Source organism: Corylus avellana, chromosome ca3 (genome assembly GCF_901000735.1).
Source record: "Corylus avellana chromosome ca3, CavTom2PMs-1.0".
Taxonomy (NCBI): Eukaryota; Viridiplantae; Streptophyta; class Magnoliopsida; order Fagales; family Betulaceae; genus Corylus; species Corylus avellana.
The window spans coordinates 26,218,950-26,241,491 of NC_081543.1; the positions used below are offsets into that span (position 1 = coordinate 26,218,950).

A 22,542-nucleotide genomic window follows, 5' to 3' on the forward strand; every position below is an offset into this window, starting at 1 on the left:
AACATAAACATGAATATGAAATGTTGAAGATACTTCAATTGGAACCATAAATTCAAGAATATACATAATGAAAATAGAATATATAAAAATAAGTACTTAACGAAATATGCTGCTGTAAAATTAACTTGAAGAAGCTTTCATTGAATGAAACATTCTGTAATACATTGATGAAACTCTAATATACATATTATGAGATTTCACTGATGATCAGAAAGGGAAAAGAGAAAAGGGTATTCTGAAATCCAGAATAACCGAATTGCTAATACATGAGCGGAGGATGCTATAAATAGAAAGATAAAAAGTTTATCATATATATATACAAAAACTGATCGAGACCGCCACATTAACGTTATAAAATAGTTGTAAGATTAAAATGTGGCATATAACATAGTAAATGCTACACAAAATGGTGATCTATCCAACGATTTTAACCACCACATTAGGAAATGTACACTTAAAAGTGAGTTAAAATGTGTGTAGGATTACTCTTTCCTCCCATGCTTGCAATTGTCATTCTCCCCTTAAAATAGGATTGTTGTTCAAGTCAACCGTTTGTTTCAATTGCGATGTGGCTCCTGATTTTGGAGATCTTATTTGGCAATTAAGGCCATTAATACATTCACTCTATTTATTATTTTATTTTATTTTTTTTTTTTAAAAAAAAAAAAAAAAAAAAAAAAAAAAAAGGGAAAAGTAGGTTTAGACTTTTACTTCCTTAACAGAGCCTTCTTCTCCAACTAAGCGATGAGAGAATTGAAATCCAGTAAAAGGCACGACTCCACCAAACCAGTTACAAGATTCCAAGTTGTTATATCATATGTCATCTGGACATGGATAATCATTGAGAGCATTGAGAACGACAGACAAAGGAAATATGACAGGACATGGATGGATAATCATGTGATCCTAAACTACACATTTTACAGAGTGAAGATTCCAATGCCTCTTCCAGTACACTATATAAATGGAAGCAGGCCATAATCTAAAATGTGAGGAGCACAGTGAAGTTAGAATACAAGCTACATTGGATTCCTACCAAAAGTACAAGCTATTGTGGGCGTAAATATTCTTCTGCCAACCAAATTGCTTTCAAATTCATTGCCACCGTTTGGAGGGCCTTGTTGCAGAGGAGCTGCCACCAAAAGTTTTCCTGGCACCTGATGTGCATTGCAAGGGAATTGGGAAAATGGGTAGAGAAAGGGTAGGGAGAAGAGTATGGTTCAGAGATTATTAAAAAACTTAAATGCCAATCTAGTTAATTAAAAAAAGAAAAAGAAAAATACATAAATTTACTTACTTGATGAAGAAGAAACCTTTGAGGAGCTTTTGGTCAATGATAATCGAGAAGATTTTGCTTGCGCCAGCTTTTGGGGTGGCTTTGGAAGTTTAGATGGTAAACTTGGCCTGCGTTCAAACAAAGGTGGCCTGTGCTCAAGCAAATATAAGGAAATCGTGTGTCAGATTAATTTAAATATAGGTGATCCCATAAGTAGCAATGTCAAGTGAAATTCTTCAGGCCCCAAAAGAAATGTTGCTGAGTACAGCTTCCATCAAAATACCAAAGGCAGCAAAGTTGGAATAAAAAAAATGTACGAGAGAGAGAGAGAGAGAGAGAGAGAGAGAGAGGTAGCAATTCTCAAAATCACTCGGCCTCTAAGATCACTCAAGAGAAGAGTGACCGATAGAGTAATGCTAGAAACTATAATTTTATCCTACAATGCTGACATGTAGTCTCAATCACCTATTGAAGAATAAATAAATAAATAAATAAAATCAATGATTGGTTGAGACTGCCACGTTAGTATAGTGAAATAGTTGTGAAATAAAATGTAATTTGTAACATTTCTCTTGGAAGAAGCACATACCAAATTCTTTGTTAGCCGTCTAGTTGGGCAAGAAAGGTATCAGATTAATACCAGCCAGTTCTCCAGCAATAAGAATAATGCACCTCAATTGGAATATCATGAAAATGAAAAAGACTTACTTCTCTGAGTTCTGAATTGATGGTTTCGAAGCTGATGTGCACTCGGGAAGTATGTTTTCAGCTGGTTTTGCAACTTCAGGGAAAAGAGTGTACTCCACAACACTGCCTATTGAGCCATCAGTTTCTGTTCCCATTGAAAGACCACCGTCAGAGATATCACTTAATCTTTCCTCAGAATCTGCGTCCCCAAAGCCCAAGAGCTCAATGTCATCCGTAAAATGCTGGCCTACGTTCCCTCCAGATAGCTTTGACTGTGGAGACAATTCCTTCTGATGTCTAAATTCATCCAGTGACTGCTGAGATCCAGCTTCGGAATGCTTATCACTTTGCTCTGAACAGTTGTCCATATCATAAGCAGCTTTCTCTGTACGCCCGGAGGCTTTTCCTCCTGAAAGTCTTCGGCTGTGTCGAGGAGTCTCTACGGAATGTCCTCTTGGAGAAGGAGACCCATACCTAACTGAGGTCATACCACGCATCGTACCATTAACATTGACCTTGAGAAGATGCAAGTGCTCAATCTCCTCATCTTTCTTTGCAACTATTTCCTTGAGAGATGCCACCTGGAAGATAAAAAGGAAATCAGACAAAAAAAATAAATAAAGGGAATAAAAAATCTTCCTTGTTAAACATTATGTGAAGTAATCAGCTGAGACCCAAGGTGTTTCCCTCCAATAATTTCTCACACCTTTTATTCCCTAAACCTGACAAAAAATGGTAGGGGCAGAATATGGTTGGGGAAACAACTGTCAAACATGGTAGGCTGTAATATTGATGGGAAAGAAATAATCTTTATAATGGCTTCCAAAGAAAATTTCTTTCGAGCAAAATGGCTCTTATGGAACAGACTGCAAGGAGCAAGGACCTTCCACCTTAACCAGCTAAGCCCTATCTAGAGCTTAAGAAGTCAAGAGACCCTGAATCAGATCCTATCAAGCTCACCATACAGAATTCCGTAAAGTGGAATGCTGCAAATGTTTTTGCAAATGAAACTGGGATGTGCACGATAACGGCAGCTAAACTTAGGGCCAAATTTCATGGGTGCTTCCTAGTCGGAGAGAAAAAATTCAATGTAAGCAAGCATAGTCTGTTTCTCTAGCTGTGGTGGCCATGCTAAACTGTGGTACCAATCAGTGTCACTCTCATGCCCACTTGGTGGAAGCATGTTCTGCTCAACAACAATTATGAGCACAGATTGGAAAAGTTTTTTTTTTTTTTTTTTTTTATAAGCAGATTGGAAAAGAATTTATAGAGAGGGCACTTGTTTGCAAATAGAATCACCAACCATAAAATATCTACTTCTTTTGCCCCATCAGTGCTCAAATTTCCTCTTGAACCCAATTCAATTGTTCATAATTGAGTAGTTGGGGTTACAAAACCCTATTCTGCGACCCCCTAGTACGCATAACTTAAGAGCTTATGAACTCTTCCACACTTCCCCTTCGAATTAAATAAGGAAAAAAGAGTCAGAAGTGGAAGAATGTTAAACATTTTGACTGAATTTGCCATAAATTGAGAACAAATTTTCAACCCCAAAACATTTTTAAAAAAAAGTGGTATATGCACACAAAATGCCAATATGCAATGACCAAGACCCACTAGCTATTGCACGAGTGGTACGAATTTGACCAGCATGAGGCTAGACATGGGCTTCATTACTCAAAGATCTTTAGAAGCTACATGTGCAACTTTTTTCAGCTTCTCCTGCAGACTCATCCTCAATATTAAGTGCAGTTATCAGAATCATTCCTTTTTTTATATAAGGAAATTCATTAAAAGAGCCAAGAGCGTAACCCAAGTACACTCAAATGGGGATTTAAGAAAACAAGTCCTTAGATCCAAGTTGTTCTCTCACGATCATTGAAGCTTTGGGCGTCCTTTCTCTCCAAATGCACCAAATTAGAAAGGAAGGAATTGCATTCCAAACAATATTGATATCATGCCGGCCAACCCTCTTTTCCAAATATCAAAATCATTCCTAATTGATAAACCATTGATTTCATAGGATTGTTGGGGATTCTACAAATGAATCTGTCTGTTTCTGTAGTATAACAACATGGTGAATAACCTTGTGAAATATTTAGCTAATAGTTTAGAGTGAGTAGAATATCAAAAAAGTCTCCAAACAATAGCCAATAAGAGGAATATGAGAAAGCACTCTGAAACATCTGCTTTGTATGTTAAAAGCAAGATCTCTAAGAAATCATGTTAAGTTAAGAAGAATAAAAGATTGGACCTGTTCCATAAGTTCTCTAACATCTCTTCCCTCTTTGTTGCTCTGTGCAGCACCTAACTCTACACCAGAAACCCTCTCTGCAAACTTCAAGGTACTTATGGTTTCAGAGTAAGAATCTATATCCGGATTAAGCTGAACAAACATAAGGGTTTTTGCTTGACCACCTACAATTTGGAAAGGAACAAAAAATAAAGATAAAACAAGTTGTGAATAAAATAAACTCAAACTACAGTATCAAACTCTGAAACTCGTATCTTATTACCATAGTCAAAGACCAAGAATAAGACAAGTACCTAAAGAACTCTGAAGTACATGAGTTAATTTGCTATTTCTGTATGGTACATGTGGACTCTTCTGCGCTAGAGCAAAAATTACATCTCCAAGCGCTGATAGTGATTTGTTTATATGTTGTGCCTCCCTAAGCCTATCCCCAGTTGCTTCAGACCGACCCACTCTCTCACTTCCAGCAAGATCTACCAAATGCAGACTGCCACGCAAGATGGCATCTGTTTCCAAGTCTATGCCTCGAACATGAACAGTGAGAACACTGCAAGATATGATTAAAAAAGAACCAATAAATAATTTTAAAAATAAAAAATAAAAAATCTAACATGTAAAGTGGTTGACAGAAGAAGTTAGTAATGAGAATACAACCTATGGGATCTGCTACTTCTTTCATTCAGGGCTGTGGCACCAACTGCCCTATTCATCAAACCAATATTCATTAACTCCAAGACATCTGTGGTTGATTCAACAGAGTGCATGCTTGCATCAGGGACAGCTAACCCATTTGGTTGGGTGGTGTTCCAAATCCCAAGTGTGTGCAAGTCAAAGGAAACAAAACCTTTTCCATTAAAAGACAAGAGTACTGCTCGTAATTAAATGATCAGATGGAATTCAACTTACAATCAAGAATGAAATCCAAAAGTAACAATGAAAGTCAAAGAAAAAAAAAGGATATCTTTTTTGAGGACCATCACTTGAAAGAAGATCACGAACTTGTTCATTATATATCTCAACCATTTGAACAGCAACTTCATATGCAATGGAGCTTTTCCTGCTTTGAGAAATTAGGAAAAGATCATTTAATGCGCGATAGTTGACCCCCCAGTCCTCTTCTGATGATACACTAGGCCCACTCTAGAAGAAACACAATAAAAGATGTAAGGAACAATCCTAAATCATGTAAAAATTAAAACTGCTACAATATGAAAGATTTGCATACCATTGTATAGGTCTTTCCTGAGCCAGTTTGACCATAAGCAAATATGCAGACATTGTATCCATCAAGAACAGAGCGGATTAATGGTTGGGTATCCATAAATATCTCCTCTATCAGCATATAATTCAAAATAAATAACAATTAGAATGTAAGAATTTTTTCACTAATAAAGGGATGCAGTAGTTAGAATAAAAGGTGTCAAAATAAATAAACATCATTCATTTGGAAATCAATACCTTGGGTAGATGTTGGACCAAAAACCTTGTTAAACTTGAACAACCTACGGGTGTCTTTTCCTTGCTTAGAGGGATTCACAATAACTAATTCACCATTTTCACCAATATATTCAATGATGGTCTGCTTCTTACTTTGTCCTGGAAGGAATGGTCTTATGCGACAATATACTCTAATATTTCCTGCATAAGGGAGGGCGAAAGGATAGAGTGAAACTAAGAACTGACAAACTCAAGCAACAACAAACTAAGGAAGACTAAGATGTACCTTTCAAGTCCTGAACCTCATTATACAACCTACGATTCTCTGCTAGAACTGTATGATAATTTTCAGCAGCATCTGCCAGTCCTTTAAGCTTCAATCCTGTTTAAGAGAGCATACTTAAGAAAAAATTCCCAGACAAAGATAAATGCACAACATTAAGCAGGATGTAAACTAACTTTAAATAATCAATCCTACCCAAGTAATAGAATTCCTCCACATAACTTTGTTTTGTCTTCAAGACTTCGTGTTTTATGGACTCTAAAGCCACCCTCGATTCCTAAACAATAAAACCTCGTTAAAGGATCAATATCCAAAAGATATGAGATCAAGAAAAAGAGAATTAAGGCAAACCTGCAAATTTCCAAAATGACAATCTATATATCTCTTGTAGATTCTCTCTTTCTTTTTCCATCTCCGTGATTTAGATTCAGAAAATGCCTCAAGTTCTTCCACCTTCTTCCTTGAATCTGCTAAAAGGCACTCAAGTTCTTTTAACTTCTTCTCCAACTCAATTACAGCTTCCTTAGCATTTGTTTCTAATTGCAAGCAATGATCTTCATGTGTCTTTTTGGCCACTTCTAGTTCTTGTTTCAGTGCCAAAATCTCCATATCACTATGATCCTTCTCTTCCCTTAATTTTACCACATCCCGCTCCTCAAGTTTCTGTTTATCTTCTATTTTGGCCTTTTCGATCTGCCACATCACATAAAAGTTTATTTTTTACTTTGTGAGGCACATAAAAGTATATTAGGAGCAACATAAACTCACTAGACAATAACTACCAAGAACCCTGTTGCAGCAAGATTCTGGTTTTACAAACTAAAAAATATAATAAGTCTCATCGACATTTTTCTTAATTTGTTGTCTTTATCATCATTTTCAATGTGATATATTTATTAGCATTTTTACATACTATTTAAGAATCATATAAGTTAAGAAACATAAATTCATAATAATTCTTCATATTCCACAAATATGGCAGAACCTGCTCCTTAATTGAGCAGCAAAGATTTTAATTATCACTCGTGCTTCATCAAATATGTAATATACACTTGCATAATGGATCAAATGTGCAAGACATAACTGTGTACGTTATCTAAAGATAAAATTGACATACTAATAAGTAATAACCACTATTAATATGCTTACTTCCTTCAGAAAAGTGAAACTAATGGACTGCGGTTTTTTCACTCAAGACAGTACAACATTAGCATGCATGATCATCAATTTGTACAGCTAACTATAACAAGTCATATTAGCTCTCTTCAAGATAAGTGACACAGCTACATAATGCTCATTAGGGGAAGAAACTTAAGGATTACTTAAAAGACATGATACCTAATATGTACTAGTGAATATAAGATAAAAGGCAGGTTAAGAAGTCATATGAGAAACTTTGGATTGCTAATTCTATAAGACAGCTATTAAAATCTTGGATGAATAACAGAAATATGTTTCATTATATTTGAATATAAAGATAGGGCTAAGAACAGTGCAGCACCTTTATCTGCTGAAGTTGTTTCATAACAACCTATAGGAAACAAGAACAGTTAAAATCAATTGGGGGAAACAAAAACAAAAGGCAAACACCTGAAACCAAGAGTACCTCAATTTCTTCGGTAGTCCCCGTTGCAATGGTTTCAAGTACTCTTATTTTTGATAAATAGTTCTCCTCACGAGCTTTATAAAGATTACTTTGCTGCAAACATGCAACATACAAACACTTATTACTCATGAGCAGTATAAAACCATAATCTCTGAATTTTGGAAGAAAATCTCTAAAGCATTTTACAATTTTTAAGTTTTCCGCATGGTTTGAAATTCTCTCTTCAATAACTTGCAAGGTTTTTCTAAGCAGCCATGCCACACGCTGCAAAATGGGGGGGAAAAATAGTGAGTGATACAAAATGGCAAACAATAAAGAGAAAGAATCATAACAATGTATTAGTTCAAGGCTTCAAGCATGCTTTAGTTATAAAGCACCCAGGTGTCCTCTTACTGTCATACATTAGGTAGATCTTCGTCCTTTCTTTGCATGCTATCATCCAAAATCTTATTCACTATGTTGAAAAGCAATCGAGTTGATGCCTTCTGTAACAAGAATTGCAATAAAACTTGAGAAAAGCATCAAACTTCCAATTGAATTGGTAGAAAAAGCAAAATTTCAATCATCTGCATAAAGGAAAATAATGAGCTTACATCCAAATTGTTTGAATTTATCATGTCCAAAATTTTAGCATCAGAAGAATCAGCAAAACATCCTTGCTCTCCAAGATGATGTAGTAAAGCATCTGATGGCTCTACAAAAGAATGAAAAAATATAAATGAAAGAATAAGCAAAACCAACAATTAAAACACTAAAAACAGCAAGACAAATGTGGCAAGCAGAATGACATGTGTGCCTTAATGCCCCCAGCCCCACCCCAAACTTTCAGTGGTTGCCTCTCATGTCCAAGATAATGAATTGCAAGACCAACAGCTCCTCATATGAAATGAAACCAAGTCTCTCCCAACCCAATCCTGCTTCTTAAAGTTCATTGCACTGAACCTTGCACATCTAGTCATTCATTAATTAAGGCAGCCCACCACAACCAGACAGCCACTTTTAATGCATCACATACTGTATGCACAATCTCATGCATTATGTATTTGAATTTACACACACATTCACCACAAGCCAGGTTTCACGCACACTTAAATTATGTTCCCTGTCAATTAAGATAGGATAAGCATACCTGAGGGACCATGCAAAGGATGTTGAAATTTGGCATCAACTGAATCTCTTTGCAACTCTCCATTTTCAGCTGAGTGTTGTCCATGTGATGACACATCCCCTTGGGAAAGATCATTTCCCTCTAAAGAGCCTACCTCTGGCAGATCCCATCTTTTTCTCAAATGATTTTGAAAGTTTTCTCCCCCAACATTAGAATTAAAATGCACTCTAAGATTATTAAGGCACTGCAAAACTGGCACCATGGATCCCTGAAAAATAATATCGGACAATCAACCAAAATGAGTATAAGAAAAAGTTAAGAAGAGATAACGAACCACCAAGGATTTAAATTTTTGCAAACCAAATACAGGTGCAACTCAATTCAAGTTGGGAAAATTCAGCAAAACCCAGAACTGAACTGAGAGTTGGTTTCACAGACAATACAGTTCAGTTTTTTTCTTTAGGCATAATGGATAATGAACCACAATACTACCAAACACTTCTCTCAAGGTTGGGTCAATTCAAAAGTAGTATAAACATATATATGAGACAACCTAAGGTCATGGCCTAATGTAACAGAACCAAGGAGAAGTTGCCCACATGATTGTCAATTTCAATGAGCCCAATTATATGATTGACAAGTGCAATGAAATCATGCTGCTATATATGCAATATTAAAAACAAATACCTGCTCTAGGTCTGATAGTTCAAATCCAAGCAATCCTATTTCATCGATAGCTCCCAAAAACCTTCTGACATTTTGGAGACCAGACTCGGGACTGCCTCCCTAAAGTAGAAAGTGCATGATCAAATGGAATAGTACAATATGGAAACAAAAAGAAAAAGAGGAAACAGAACAAGAAAAATTCATAAAGCAAAAGATAATATAAAATCCAAAAAGGTTATAAACGAACAAGACAAAAGGTAATCCTACTATATCTATCGAACCACGACTGAGCTTCTTCAAGATGCAGCATAGAACAGTGCCATCAATCAAGCATGCTCTCAGCTCCTCCTCTGAAGCTTCCAATGGCAAACATAAATGAGGAAGCATACCATTTAACCACTCCACCAGAGAAGATCGCTGGTAACCTAAAAATAAGAGTTCAAATGTAAAAAAAAATAGAAAGAGAAAAATCAAACGGTACCAAGTTATGTGCTAAAGCAGCATGACTTCAGTTACCTTCAGCCACACCGCCGAAACTTTCTAGGTGTTGAACATCTTCACCACTTGCTCCATTTAAATAGCCGAATCCCCCATTTTCACCTGTGTACGGTAACCAGGTGCTCATGATGAGACCTTCTTAAATGCCTTGTTTCCCTGATCAATTATGGACACTGCTACAAGGAAACAATTCCATGCACACAAATTAGAAAAATCAGTCTACTTTAAACTTAAGGAACAAAATGTAGTCACTGGAGGCTGATATGAAGAATCCAAGCATACATCTCTCACTTGAGAAAGCATAACCCACACCATACCATTTAAAGACTAGAAATTGTTTTGACCAATGGATCAATTAATACATATGTTATAAAGTTATACTTCTCTTAATAGTATGCTAGGCAAGCGAGTAGATATCATGAAGGCTAGCAAGTATATATATGTAAACAACCAAAATTACAGGTCTGAACAAAGAAAGAAGGAAAACTTGATGAGCAAGCAATATATTGCTTATATAAAACTTCGTCACAAATTTTCATAAGCGCACTCAGAAAAATCCATCAGACTCCTCAATTTTAAGGCCTGTTTTACCATGGAACAAGGCGATCTAAAACGCCAAGTTAGAAAGATAGCGGTTTGATCCTAACAGCACTGTAATCCTCAATAAAGCGCGTAACTTTTTGTCTAATTACAATTATTAACCCAAAATTAAAAAGGAAAATAGCTAAAACATAAAGCGGCGCGCTTAATTTCTTTTCTTCTCCAACACTTTTCTACAATTCTTTTGCTTAGCTGAGTTTAATTTCTCGTCTTTTGTTAAACAAAACAAACAGAAAATAATATATTCCGCAAAAATTGAACTTTCTTCTCTTAGACCTCCATTTTCTCAGCAACCTAACAGAGCATAATTTAACACCAAAAAAATTAAACAAGCAAACAAAAAGCCAGCATTTCTTGTCTCGCATTGTCAAATCCCACAGATCAGATCCGCACAAAACCCCAATTTTCGCAAGAATGAGAGATGCACGTGCGGAATGTAGCTGAAAAGTACGAACCTGGGAGTTCATAGGACTGCGATAGGCGGTTGAGATCTTCGGAAATCAGAAGTCGCCGAGCTCCGAGATCGGCGTTACATACATAAACATACAACAGCGAAACAGTGCGCGTTTCGGACCGATCCGTCAGCGAAACGGAGCCGAAATCGCCGAAATTCAGGCCCGAGATTTCCGAGAGCGAGAGCGATGAGAGAGGAGAGGATTTTCTTTTTCTTTTTCTTTTTTTTCTTTTTTTTTCCTCTTTCTCTGTTTGTTGGAAACGTTGGGAAATGTGGGACTGGAATGGCAAAGGATTTGCTTTTTGTGATTCTTTGTATTTTAAAATGAGGGGCTCATATTTTTACCTAATTGCTATTTCGCCCCCCCACTATTTTTGGAGTGTGCGTTCCCGCCTTGTACTTTTTGTCTTTTACTTTGTATTTGAAATTAGCGACAGACCAAACGAGTAAGCACAGCGCGATGTGGTGTGGGTCCCACGCGCATTGTTTGTAGCCAGGTCGAATCAATTTTTAGCTAAAAATGACGTGGAGATTTATTTCTTTCCGGTGCAAGAGGATTCACCATTTTCGGTTTACCAAATTTTTTTTTTTTTTTAATTACTTAATTTTTAAAGCACATATATTTTTCTTTTTATTTTAACTATTTATTTTTATTATTTCACTTAAATATTATTTTTCAAGTATTTCTTTATTTTTATTGAAGAGAATGATAAATAGAAATATATATATATATATATATATATAACTCACTCAATTTTTTGCTAAAGTCATTAGCTTAATGCGGGTGATTTTCATTTAAATGTATGTATCCAAGTGCTCTTCAGGTCATAGGTAGGTATTATTTTCTAAAAACGTAAAAAAAAAGTTGGCCCTTATTTCTCTCACTCGGTTTTTATAAAATAATATCCACATAAAATTAGGAGAACATTTAGCATTTTCCTTTAAAAAAAATTGGTTTGATAAAATTTTTGGAAGAGTGTGTTGTAAAAGTTAAAATTTGAGAAATATCTTTATAAAATAAAAAATAGAAAGTGTTGCGCCACAATGACGGTGTAATAGTGTTTTGGTGGCCCTGGCGAGTGGCGATAGCCGCTGGTTACCAAGTTAGACAAAATGGGTTGGCAATCACCGTGGAACCACCACACAATGGCTGCCATACGATTGCCATTGTGTGGTAGCGACTACACAATCCTTTTATATTTTTTAAAAATGTTTTGTGTTTTATTTTTTAAAAAAGAATGAACTTTGAAAAGAATTCAATAATTTGTTTTTGAAAAGTGTACGTGTTTGTGGGGGCAAACAGTATTGAAAAGAGAGTTTTCAACATTTGAGAAATAAAACTAGCTCTAAAGGAGTTTACTAGACTGCCCTAATTGTTAGAGCTTATCTCCACAAGTGGTGGTTATCTAGCTATAGCCACCACCATGGTGGTAATTTAGAGGTCAATAGACGATTTTGGTAGCTACGAGCCGTTAGACAAATCTTATGAATTCCTAACTACTTGTTGTGATACCATTTATCTTACGGATTGAGATTCACTGCAATTATTTGTCTAAATTGCTATCAATTTGAACATGTAATATGGATACCTTATATGAAACCACATGTCGAAATAAAATTTTGGGTTGTCTAACCAATGACTTGAACAAATAGATTCAATATATGATCTCTTACATTACCTGACCACATTACTAACAATTCACGCAAGTAATTATATATTGAATCCTTATCTTTGTCTTGAATGCACTATGCAATATACCCCAATGAACAAGCGATTGACGTGATTTGAAAGTGGTTAAATAGAATTGCTTTTGTGTTGGTCCAATTCAATTTGGCTTGGACCTTGCGTTTTGGACTGAAATGAAAGGGCTACTATATGGCAAAAAAGGCTTATAGTTGATTCCATTTAAAGAATAATCATCAGTTTGGTAGTTGACATTTACACATCTCTCGAAAAAAACAAATGCCCAAAAGTTGAACCCTTTCAACCACTCATAAATAAATAAATAATGGACGACTATTTAAACCTTAAGAAAGGGTGGGGGTGGGGAGAGATTGTCCGGCCCACATTGCCGACTAAATTTTACAAGCAAATGATATTCTAGCTCTCAAATCATGCATTCAACAAATGAGCAAAAAACAACCTCTTAAGCAAACAAAAGACACAATGAACAAACTGACCAAATTGAATCGACAATGGGTGTTCATTTCTACTACTCATGGGACAATTGTTTTAATATAACTATTCAAACATAACCTTGACATATGTCACGCTAACATGTTTTAACATGACTAACATACCATCGTGATAAAAAAATTTAAAAAAAAAAAAGTTTCATTTGTTTCAACAGTAATTATTTTATGTCTTTTGTTTTTTTTTTTTCAAAACAAAAACACTAACAAACAACTTAAACACAAAAACAACTTTTATCAAAATATTTTTTTTCAAATAAAAAATACCCTTCAAAACATATTAACAAACTAAGAGAGCTCTCTCTTGGTGCTGGCCAAATGTCTTGCTAAATTTTATATATATCAATTGAAAGGTTCAAGGATGTATGAGGGTTTGTTAAAATATATTATTTTAACCTATTGTTTTTTTGTATGGAAGTACCATACATTTTTGTTTTCTAAGCAATACAAAGGAGATGGGAAATGAGGACTACAATGGGGAATCCTCGCCACTTCTAATCATAATAGTTGCTACATGGAAATACTCTAACAGAACATTAGGAGCGGTCACACTACTCTTGGAGCCCCTCAAGGTAAACCCCCTAATGGCACCCAGGGTGGTGCAATCACCCCTGGTGCTCTATTGGAGTGGTCAACCACCCATAAAATATTTAAGAAGTTTTTTATATATATAAATTTTGGGTTTGAAGAAAAAAAGAAACAATGAAATTTTTTGGAAACTCCATTTTATTCATCTAAAAGTAGTTATTCCTCTCATTTTTAAATGAATAATTATTTCTCTTTGTAGGGGAATGGCTATTCCCACGTATGATGTGCAACAAAAGGGAAAACTTTACATAACTACCTTGAACTTTTATATTGCAATATCCCCTAAAGTTCAAAAATTCACAATTTAGTGTATCAAACTTTTAAAAATGTACAATCTCACCCTTGCCATTAGGGTTTGAAGTTAAATTAGATGACCAAATGGTGAGATGATCATTATACTCACGCAAACTTTTGAAATTATAAGGCCCTTAAATTACATTTCTCTCCCCTCTCTTATGATTTAAGAGAAAACCATGAATCCTTCCATCATTTTTTCTCAAAACTTACAGAGAGTTTTACCTGAATTTGAACGTAAAACCTTGCACATCATAAACATGCTTTTCCCATGCATAAAAAAATACGTACCATTCATATTCATTTAAGAGACTCTTAAGGTAATCATGTATTAATATGCGCATACTTGTATTGAAACTATGACCACATCCATCATACAATACACACCTCAGGGCCTATTTAGTTCGCGGAATAGGTCTTTGGAATGGAATAGCTATTCATGTGGAATAGTCATTCCTTTGTTTGGTAAGGCATATTCCTAAGAATGGTTATCCCATAAAAAGGCCATATACTTGACAAAATTGACATTCCAATATCTATATATTTGGCTATGTAATTTTCCTTTCATTTCTGTAATTTTCTTTTTTTAAAAAAAATAAATAAATAAATTATAGTATAGTTGTTTATGTTTCAAAAAAAAAAAAAACAAAAAAAAGTCCTTAATAAAAATAAATTAAATTTGTATCATAAGGGTATTTTAGAAAATTTGATTACAATATGATTCCATTCACCATCCTATTGGACTTACCAAACAAAGGAATATGAATAGTTATTCTATTCCACACTCTATTCCAACGCTTCAACCAAATTAAGGAATATGAATAGCTATTCCATTAAACACTCTTCTATTCCTAGGAATAGCTATTCCTTTCCTGATGGAATAGTCATTCCGCGAACCAAACGAGCCCTTACTTTTTTCCTTTTTTACATTTTCCTTTTGACATTTATTTCATTCTTTTAATTGTTTTCCATTTCCATTCCTTTGCAATTTGGGGATGGGAAACTATATCTTGATCATCATCACATGAAAAATTGGCACCTATGGTCGCCTCACTACTTGGGCCGTCTCCATAGGTGATACAGTTGGACGTCTCACTACTTGGACTATCGCCAACGTTTAATATCGATGATCATAAACTATTCCTTAAAGCTCATTGCATAAACCAATTTCATAACAATTTACTCACTAAGTCTTACAATTATGTAGTTATTTTCTTCCACCAGTAGAGCACTTTGGTGTTTTGTTGTTTAGCAGGTTACTAGATTGTAGAGTGAGAAATTCAATAAGATAAAGATGCCTTGCGAATGACTTGCAATGTTAAGTTTGATTAGTTAGTGGTTAATTATTATTGTAATATTAATGTCTATTTGAAAGCTTTGGGTTTGTAATGATGATTATTTAATGACATGCGATTAAATGCCTCATATTATGGAAGATGATCCTCTCCAGTCCATTATAGTCTGAAAAATATTCAATTCATGACTAGGGTTTCTTCTCAGAAATCTTATGGCCACAAATAGGACACATATCCCACTAATAAAAATTTTTTTAAAAAAATATTATTTTAAATTTAAAAAATTAATAAAAAAAAAAGAAAAAGAAAAAGGAGGCCACCTGGCCACCCCCATTTTGGGTAGGGGGTGGCTTTGAGCCACCCCCAATGGTCGGCCAGGGGGTGGTTGAACCACCCCCATAGGCCATGGGGGTGGTTAGAGCCACCTCATCTTGCAAAGGGGTGCTGAACCACCCCAAGGTGCTGAGGTGGCTCAGCCCACCCCTACAGACAAGGTGGGTCCGGCCACCTGTTAGCTGAGGTAGTTGACCCACTTGCAAGATGGGGAGGTGGCGAACCACCCCTGTAAAACCATTAAGGGTGGCTAAAGAGCACTAGCCATATTAGGGGTGTCAAACCACCTACCCAAATAAGTTTGGCCACCCCCTATGGTGGCTAGCCACCCCCTTCTTTTTTCTTACTTTATTTATTAATTTTTTTTTAATTTAAAATAATATTTTATTATTATTTTTATTAATAGGATATGTGTCCCATTTGTGGCCATAACATTTCTGAGAAGAAATCTTAACCATGAACTGGATATTTTTCAGTTCATAATGGACTGAAGAGAATCATGTTCCCTCATATTATTTAATTCCGCTTTCCACTGCATTATATTCTGATTAGTTGTTTAATATAATTAATTTAGCTAATTAACAGGTAATTAATTTGAAGTCACTACGAGTAACACTATAAATTAAGTAAATTTAATTATTTAATTTTTGGGTAGTGCTTTTTTTTTTTGGGTAGTGTTATTTTGGATGTTCCTACCTGCATCTGGCACATAAGGCCAATCTTTATCATGGGCCGAAAGCTGGGCCGTGACCAAAGGCCCACTCTTCAGACCCAAGAATTCTTGGAACCAATTGCACCGAATAGAGAACATAGTAAGTAGCACCGGATCAAAACCGCATCGATATGGAGGGAGGAGAGGACCAGCGAGCTCAGGGAGACACTGACTGCAACTCAGAAACCCCAATCTCAGAACCAAAGCCGCTTGATCCACCGTCCACATTTCCCCGACCCGGGTCCGATTCTTCTCAGGATGGCCGCACTGAATCGAGACCCACTCTCGACCAGACCGAGATGTTCAGAGCCCTCGAAGTCTTGGAGAGAGACTCCGTTGCCATCGCGGAGAGCTTCACTTCTCTATTCGATTCTCTTCGCTTAGCTCTGTCTGAGGTAAAGCTTAGCTCTTTGCTTGATTTTTTTTTTTTTTTTTCTTTTTGTTTTATTTTGTCTGGATGCTGCGAAAATGTGGGAAAAGAAATTTGGGTTCAAATGTTAAGATGTATGACGTTGTATTTGGTTTTTAAATAATAGGTTAGCTCTCGTTTGAGAATTCCTTTTTTTTGGGGGTTTTCGTTTATTTTTTGTTTGGATGCTGAGAAAATGCAGGAAAAGAGAGGAAAACAAAGGAAATTTGGGTTCAAATGTTGAAATGTATGAGATTGTGTTTGGTTTCTGAATAATAGGTTAGCTCATATTAGAGATTCTTTTTTATTCTAATTTCTGTTTGATTGCCGAGAAAACGAATGAAAAGAAAGGAAAATCGAGTTAGTAAATTACTATATATATATATATTCGTATTTTAACTATTTTGTTGCTGAGAAAAGTAAAAGATAAGAAAGAAAATTGGATTTTGAATAATGATGTTTTTGATTACCAACTAATGGTCTTAATGGGCCAAATAGATATATTAGGCTCAGCTGAGTAAATGCCTTTGTTTTCTGGTGCACAATAAATTATGAAATAATTTCGCATGTGAAGGTACACATTTATCTTCTTTAATTAAAGTTTCTCAACAACTCAATCATAATTGATTTCCAATCTTTCTTAGTTCATCCATTTCACATAGTCATGCATAAACCAGCAATTTTTGCTGTTGAAAATGACCATAGTTCCCTTAACAGTTTGTCTGATGGAACAATGTGAATGTTGTAGGTTACTAGTAGCTCGGTTGATCATATGCATTGCTTCAACGATGCTGCAGGCCGCCTTCAAGAATCTGGTAAAAGTTTACATAATGCATATAATGCTATCTATTATCTAGGTTAGCTAAAAGGCCTAAACCCGGGATGATCTATTTTGTAATGTAAAAGTCATGATTATCATTGTGGTGACCAAGTCCTCCAAGTGATGGATCTGTTGTGTAATTAAACATTTAAGTCAAACAAGTGTGAAAAAGACACTTTATTTCCATCAGATGGCAATCTATGAGTCCTGTCTCGTTTGACTTCCCATACCATTTCTTGGGTGGCTGATTGGGAAATGGCAGCAAATATTAGATAGATGTGACAAGCACCACGGGTATAGTTTTTATGAAATACTAGACCAACTATATTTTTTCTAACAAATTTGATCATCAACTAATTTTCACTATCTAATTGATTAGATAGATTATTTAGTATACATGCACACACTTTGCATGAGACTCTAGGTCACTTAAGAGTTTCGCTTTTATATGCTTTATATGAGAAACTAAAGTCACTAGAACTTTAGTACATTGCCGATATGGCTTGATTTGCTCCCTGAAATATGACGTAACTAATTGTTTGGTTATTTCATGGCCCTCCTGGTGTGACGCATATTCTTCTTTCATATTTTTTTACTATACTGTTTTTTTCTTTCACTATGCAGTTCTTGATGCAGCAACCAAGGGGAATCGATACATAAATTCATCTCTAAGGTATTTTTTAATTTTCACCTTTTGATTCAAAAGATATTAGAAATGGTTTAAAGTTATGTTGTTGTTCTCAATATCTTGCCCTCCAGATAATTTTGAAAGCTTCCATTTTTATGATTGTAAGTTTTGGGAAATTGGTTTACCATAATGGTTCTGGTTCCTCATATAGTGGCCGGTATCTAGGAGTTTTAGCGAGGTTTAGGGGTCTGTTTGTTAACCCCTTGCGCACTGTAGCCTTTTTCCACGGCACTGTAGCTCCAACTCGGCGCCGAAGACATTGAGAAAAGCAGTCAAACTGCTTGCTGCACGCTGACTATTTTACCCCTTTCTTATGCTAGACAATGACTATTTGCACCTTCAAAACACCCACACAAAAAGCTTGCTGAAATTTTTCCCCCCCATATCTCACAGCACAGCGTGAATATCCCCTTCCCCACCAACACTCACCCCTTCACCAAAATATACCCAAATTTTTTCCCCCCCATCTCACAGCACAGCGAGAAGCTTCATCTTCCCCAGCAACACCCACTCCTTCCTCCTCCTTCCATATCCTTCCTCTTTCCACCATTCTCTTTCTCTTTCCCCCGTTCTCTGTGGATCGTTTATATAGGAGGATCAACAGGGGAAGGGAATCAGCCGCACCTTCATCACTAGCTGAATCGATTTCTCTGAAAAATTAAGCAAACCTTGATTTTTGATATTGATCGGGGAGATGTTCGGAGTGACTGACCGGAGCTATCCATCGGCATAACTGGCTTTTAAGCTGTGGCAAGACAAATGGGGGAGCAGGGAGAGGAAGAAATGACGAATTGCGGAAGAAGGGAAAAAAATTGGGGACGAGGAACAGTGCCTCCAAGAGGGAGCTCAGAGCTTGGGATGAGAGAGCTCAGAGTTCCTTTGTGTGGAAAAACAAATGAGGGAGGAAGGAGAGGATGAAATGACGAATTGCAGAAGAGGGGAGTTTTGAGGGAGCTTGGGAACGTCAGGAACAGTGCCTGCGAGAGAACTCAGCTTGGGGATGAGGGAGCGTGAAGAGTCGTTGGTTTTCTATTTTTCTAATAAATGGGCTTATTTGTCTTTTACCCCATTGGTTTTCCAGCACAATAAGCGCAGCAAGTGGGCAACAATTGATGACCTGCTGCCAAGCTACAGTGTCGCTACAGTGTCTTGGGTATCGATGTTCGTGCTGGCATTTGCCAAACACCCCCTAGCACATTCTCAATATCAACTTGGAAGAAGAGCAGAATTTTTATATCAGTGCTTTTACTTTTGCATGTTTAATATGGCTTTTGTAACCTGATTTGGATATTTTAACAGATTAAATGAGGAGATGAAGGGCGTAGACAATCTAGCTATGCAGCTGTATCCTTTCCTTTCGTTTCTTTACTGTGGATACATGTTGCATCGATGTATTGAATTATTATTGTTGTCGTTCTTCACTTTTCATCTTTCTGTTATCTTTGAGTCCTTAATGTTCTTGAAGGAAAATCCTGAGGAGAAATGTAGATGCTCTAGACTCAGGTGTGAACAGGCTCCTCCGTCTTCCATGAAGTTGGAGCTGCTCGGCACATTATTTACATCAATTGCTTAGTCTTTTCCCTTACTTCCTCTGTACTTATGTAGGATTGTTTTTGCTTGGGATCTGGGAATTATAGAATTCATTTGTGATATGCAGTGCATGTTGAAATCTTTCTCTCAACTTTTTTAATTTTTGGATGTATTGAACATGCTGCCCCATTCAGTGCAAATAAACCAGGAGATTTGTTTACCTTTCGGCTGATGGGTCTAGGATTTGGAGAGCATTTGTGGACTGCGTCTGAATTTAGAGGACATGAGGTAAAGATTGAAGCAGAACACAATTCCCACTAAAACTTGAAGCCTTTGCCTCATGCCAACTCAACTAAATTGGATCGAGATTTAAAGCGATTAATTTTTCAAATTGCTAGCAATTTGGGTAACTAATATGGAAGGCTCTATATGGGATGCACTTCTGTGACGCCCCAGCCTAGTGCCTCCTTTCAAGAGGTAAAGCAATTGGGGAGACTTAGGGCTAGCAATTTTGATACGACCTGCGAACTCGACATAAACACGAAGTTACCGGTTTTGATCATAAACGGTCACCCGTTTATTTTTGTTATGGCAGGAACTTACGGGTCACCCGCCACACCCATTTTAAAAAAATAATAATAAAAAAAAAAGAAGAAAAAAAAAAAAACTTTAGTTCCTAAAGGCTAAAAGGGTAATTGCAAAACCAAAATAAACCTCCATTTCTTTCTCCCTCTCACTGTCAGCCGCCACTCTCTCTCTCTCTCTGTGCCACCGCATCCCTCTCACTCTCAGCTTACGTCTCTTTCTCCCTCTCCCTCTCACTCTATCCTCAGTATCTCTCTCTCTCTCTCTCTCTCTTCGTTTTCGGTATCTCTCTCTCTTGCGCTGATTTTGTCTTCGGGTTGACACGGTAAGTCTCTCTCTCTCTCCGCGTCGGTAACCCGTTAATTTTGTTGTGTCGTGTCCGGGTTGAGGCTAATCGGGTGACGGGTTGTAAGCGGGTTGCCCTATCAACTCATTTTGCCAGCACTAGGGAGACTAGGGTGGAAAGTAGTCTCAAGAGTTCTAAAAAAAAAAGAGTAATGCTACAATTACTCTTACTTTTCAACACTAATTCTCTCACACTCGGCTCAATATATTTTGGGGCTTCAGGCGAAACTTTAAAATTGGGCCTAATTTTTTTTTTTTTTTTTTTTTTTAAATCATTTTTTTTTTAAAGTAAAAAAAAAAAAAAATTATATTTTTATTTAAAAATTATTCTTCTCTCTTTTTGAGATGCAAAATTTCTGATTAAGTTTTTATATTCAAAATTTTGTAACATCTTTTCAATTGATAATATGGCTAATCCATTTAATCTCAATTGTGACATTATTGATCTTAGGTAGGATTTTATCAGTTTTAATTTTGAAAAACTTCTTTCTGTAGAAGAAATTGTAACTGGTATTGTTAATCAAATTCTATAAGCGATACATGCATTTGGAAAAGAATCAAGTCTTTTTATATAATTTAATATGTCAATTGGAGCACTTTCTTCTATTTGTAAAATTTCTTTTAAAACTTTTAGTTCTAAAAATAAATCTAAACCATCAAGATCATGTTGGAAACCTTATAGATTAAGACATTTATTTTGCAAACTATCATCATCTAGTGATTTTAATTTCTTAAAATTAAATAAAAAACCAAAAATATTTTCTTATATTTGAAATTGTTCAAACCTACTTTGAATTGAAGAAATAGCTTGATCTACTATATATAAGAAGTAATTCATTTTAAAAGATTCCTTAGCAGATTGTGTTGTCTCGTCATTAGCATTCTCATCAAACTATTTCTTTCTACGAAGTACGCGTTTTTCAAGAAAAACATGTTCTATTTCCATTATGGTTGCAATCTCTTTGGATGAAATCATAGCCGATGCAAATCCAGTTTCTCTATAAGTGTTAAAATATGAAATAAGACCTTATAATTGATCTATAGCAACATCAATATGCATGTTTTTCGATTGTAAATTTTTACTAACAGTATTAACAGCAAATAAAATATCATACCAAATAGTCATATTCAATAAGAATTTAAAACTTTCAATCTCATAGGTTGCTAAACAATCAGCTTTACTTTTTATTTTAGGATTTTCACTTGTTTTTGCTAATTGGAGCAGAGCCTCTCTTATTTGTGGAGTTTAAAATTTTATTACTTTTATACTTTCAATCTGATTTTCCCAACGTGTTTGTGATCATGGCTTAAGAGTTAAACTTGGCACATTATCTAGTAATATTTTCCATCGTTTTGTAGATGATGAAAACAAAGTATATATACGTTGTACAATTCCAAAAAAAGATATAGCTTTAGGACATGAATTAGCAATATCACATAGTACAAGATTAAGACTATGACAACCACAAGGTGTGTAAAATGCTTTAGGATTTATATATAGTAGTCTTTTTTGCACCCCTCGTTCTTTTCCCTTCATATTAGATCCCTTATCATAGCCTTGTCCTCGTATATCATTAATGTTAAGTTCAAGTTTTTTGTTAATCCAATCATTTCAATAAAAAGACCTTCTCCAGTAGTATCATCTACTGTTATAAATTCTACAAAATGTTATTACACTTTTATTGATTTTCTGAAATATTAACACATCTCAGAATGAGAGACATTTGTTCTTGATGACTTACATCTGGGATACAATCAAGTATAATTGAAAAATATTTTGCTTCTCTAACTTTTTCAATAATACTCCCTTTTACTTCTGTTGCTAACAAATGTATCAATTCATTTTGTATATTATACCAAAGATAATGATTATGAATTTCC

General features: G+C 35.6%; 2 protein-coding genes across 2 annotated transcripts; one reads left to right on the forward strand and one right to left on the reverse strand.

The window, feature by feature from the left end:
* Positions 1-779: 779 nt before the first annotated feature.
* LOC132173842 (kinesin-like protein KIN-14J) lies at positions 780-11,151 on the reverse strand. The gene is made up of 22 exons (XM_059585477.1): positions 10,871-11,151; positions 9,834-9,988; positions 9,585-9,742; positions 9,339-9,437; positions 8,673-8,919; positions 8,137-8,237; positions 7,945-8,028; positions 7,730-7,807; positions 7,544-7,636; positions 7,439-7,468; positions 6,289-6,630; positions 6,133-6,214; positions 5,941-6,036; positions 5,676-5,855; positions 5,443-5,549; positions 5,178-5,357; positions 4,872-5,035; positions 4,511-4,764; positions 4,218-4,381; positions 1,985-2,544; positions 1,298-1,425; positions 780-1,157 (listed from the first exon to the last, which is right to left on the reverse strand). The coding sequence occupies exons 2-22, from the start codon at positions 9,940-9,942 to the stop codon at positions 1,096-1,098; spliced, it is 3,318 nt and encodes a 1,105-aa protein (XP_059441460.1). The 5' UTR covers positions 9,943-9,988; positions 10,871-11,151; the 3' UTR covers positions 780-1,095.
* A 5,248-nt stretch (positions 11,152-16,399) lies between these two features.
* On the forward strand, positions 16,400-19,951 carry LOC132175470 (uncharacterized). The gene is made up of 5 exons (XM_059587425.1): positions 16,400-16,679; positions 17,442-17,508; positions 18,138-18,186; positions 19,501-19,545; positions 19,667-19,951. The coding sequence occupies exons 1-5, from the start codon at positions 16,416-16,418 to the stop codon at positions 19,731-19,733; spliced, it is 492 nt and encodes a 163-aa protein (XP_059443408.1). The 5' UTR covers positions 16,400-16,415; the 3' UTR covers positions 19,734-19,951.
* Positions 19,952-22,542: the final 2,591 nt, after the last annotated feature.

Bases quoted from the DNA above. Each gene is read 5' to 3' on its own strand.
- LOC132175470 (XM_059587425.1), top strand. From the start codon at position 16,416: ATGGAGGGAGGAGAGGACCAGCGAGCTCAGGGAGACACTGACTGCAAC. The intron at 16,680-17,441 runs GTAAAGCTTAGC...TGAATGTTGTAG, and splicing joins TTCGCTTAGCTCTGTCTGAG to GTTACTAGTAGCTCGGTTGA. The intron at 18,187-19,500 runs GTATTTTTTAAT...ATATTTTAACAG, and splicing joins TACATAAATTCATCTCTAAG to ATTAAATGAGGAGATGAAGG.
- LOC132173842 (XM_059585477.1), bottom strand. From the start codon at position 9,942: ATGAGCACCTGGTTACCGTACACAGGTGAAAATGGGGGATTCGGCTAT. The intron at 8,029-8,136 runs GTAAGCTCATTA...TTCTTGTTACAG, and splicing joins TAAATTCAAACAATTTGGAT to AAGGCATCAACTCGATTGCT. The intron at 4,382-4,510 runs GTACTTGTCTTA...TCCAAATTGTAG, and splicing joins TGTACTTCAGAGTTCTTTAG to GTGGTCAAGCAAAAACCCTT.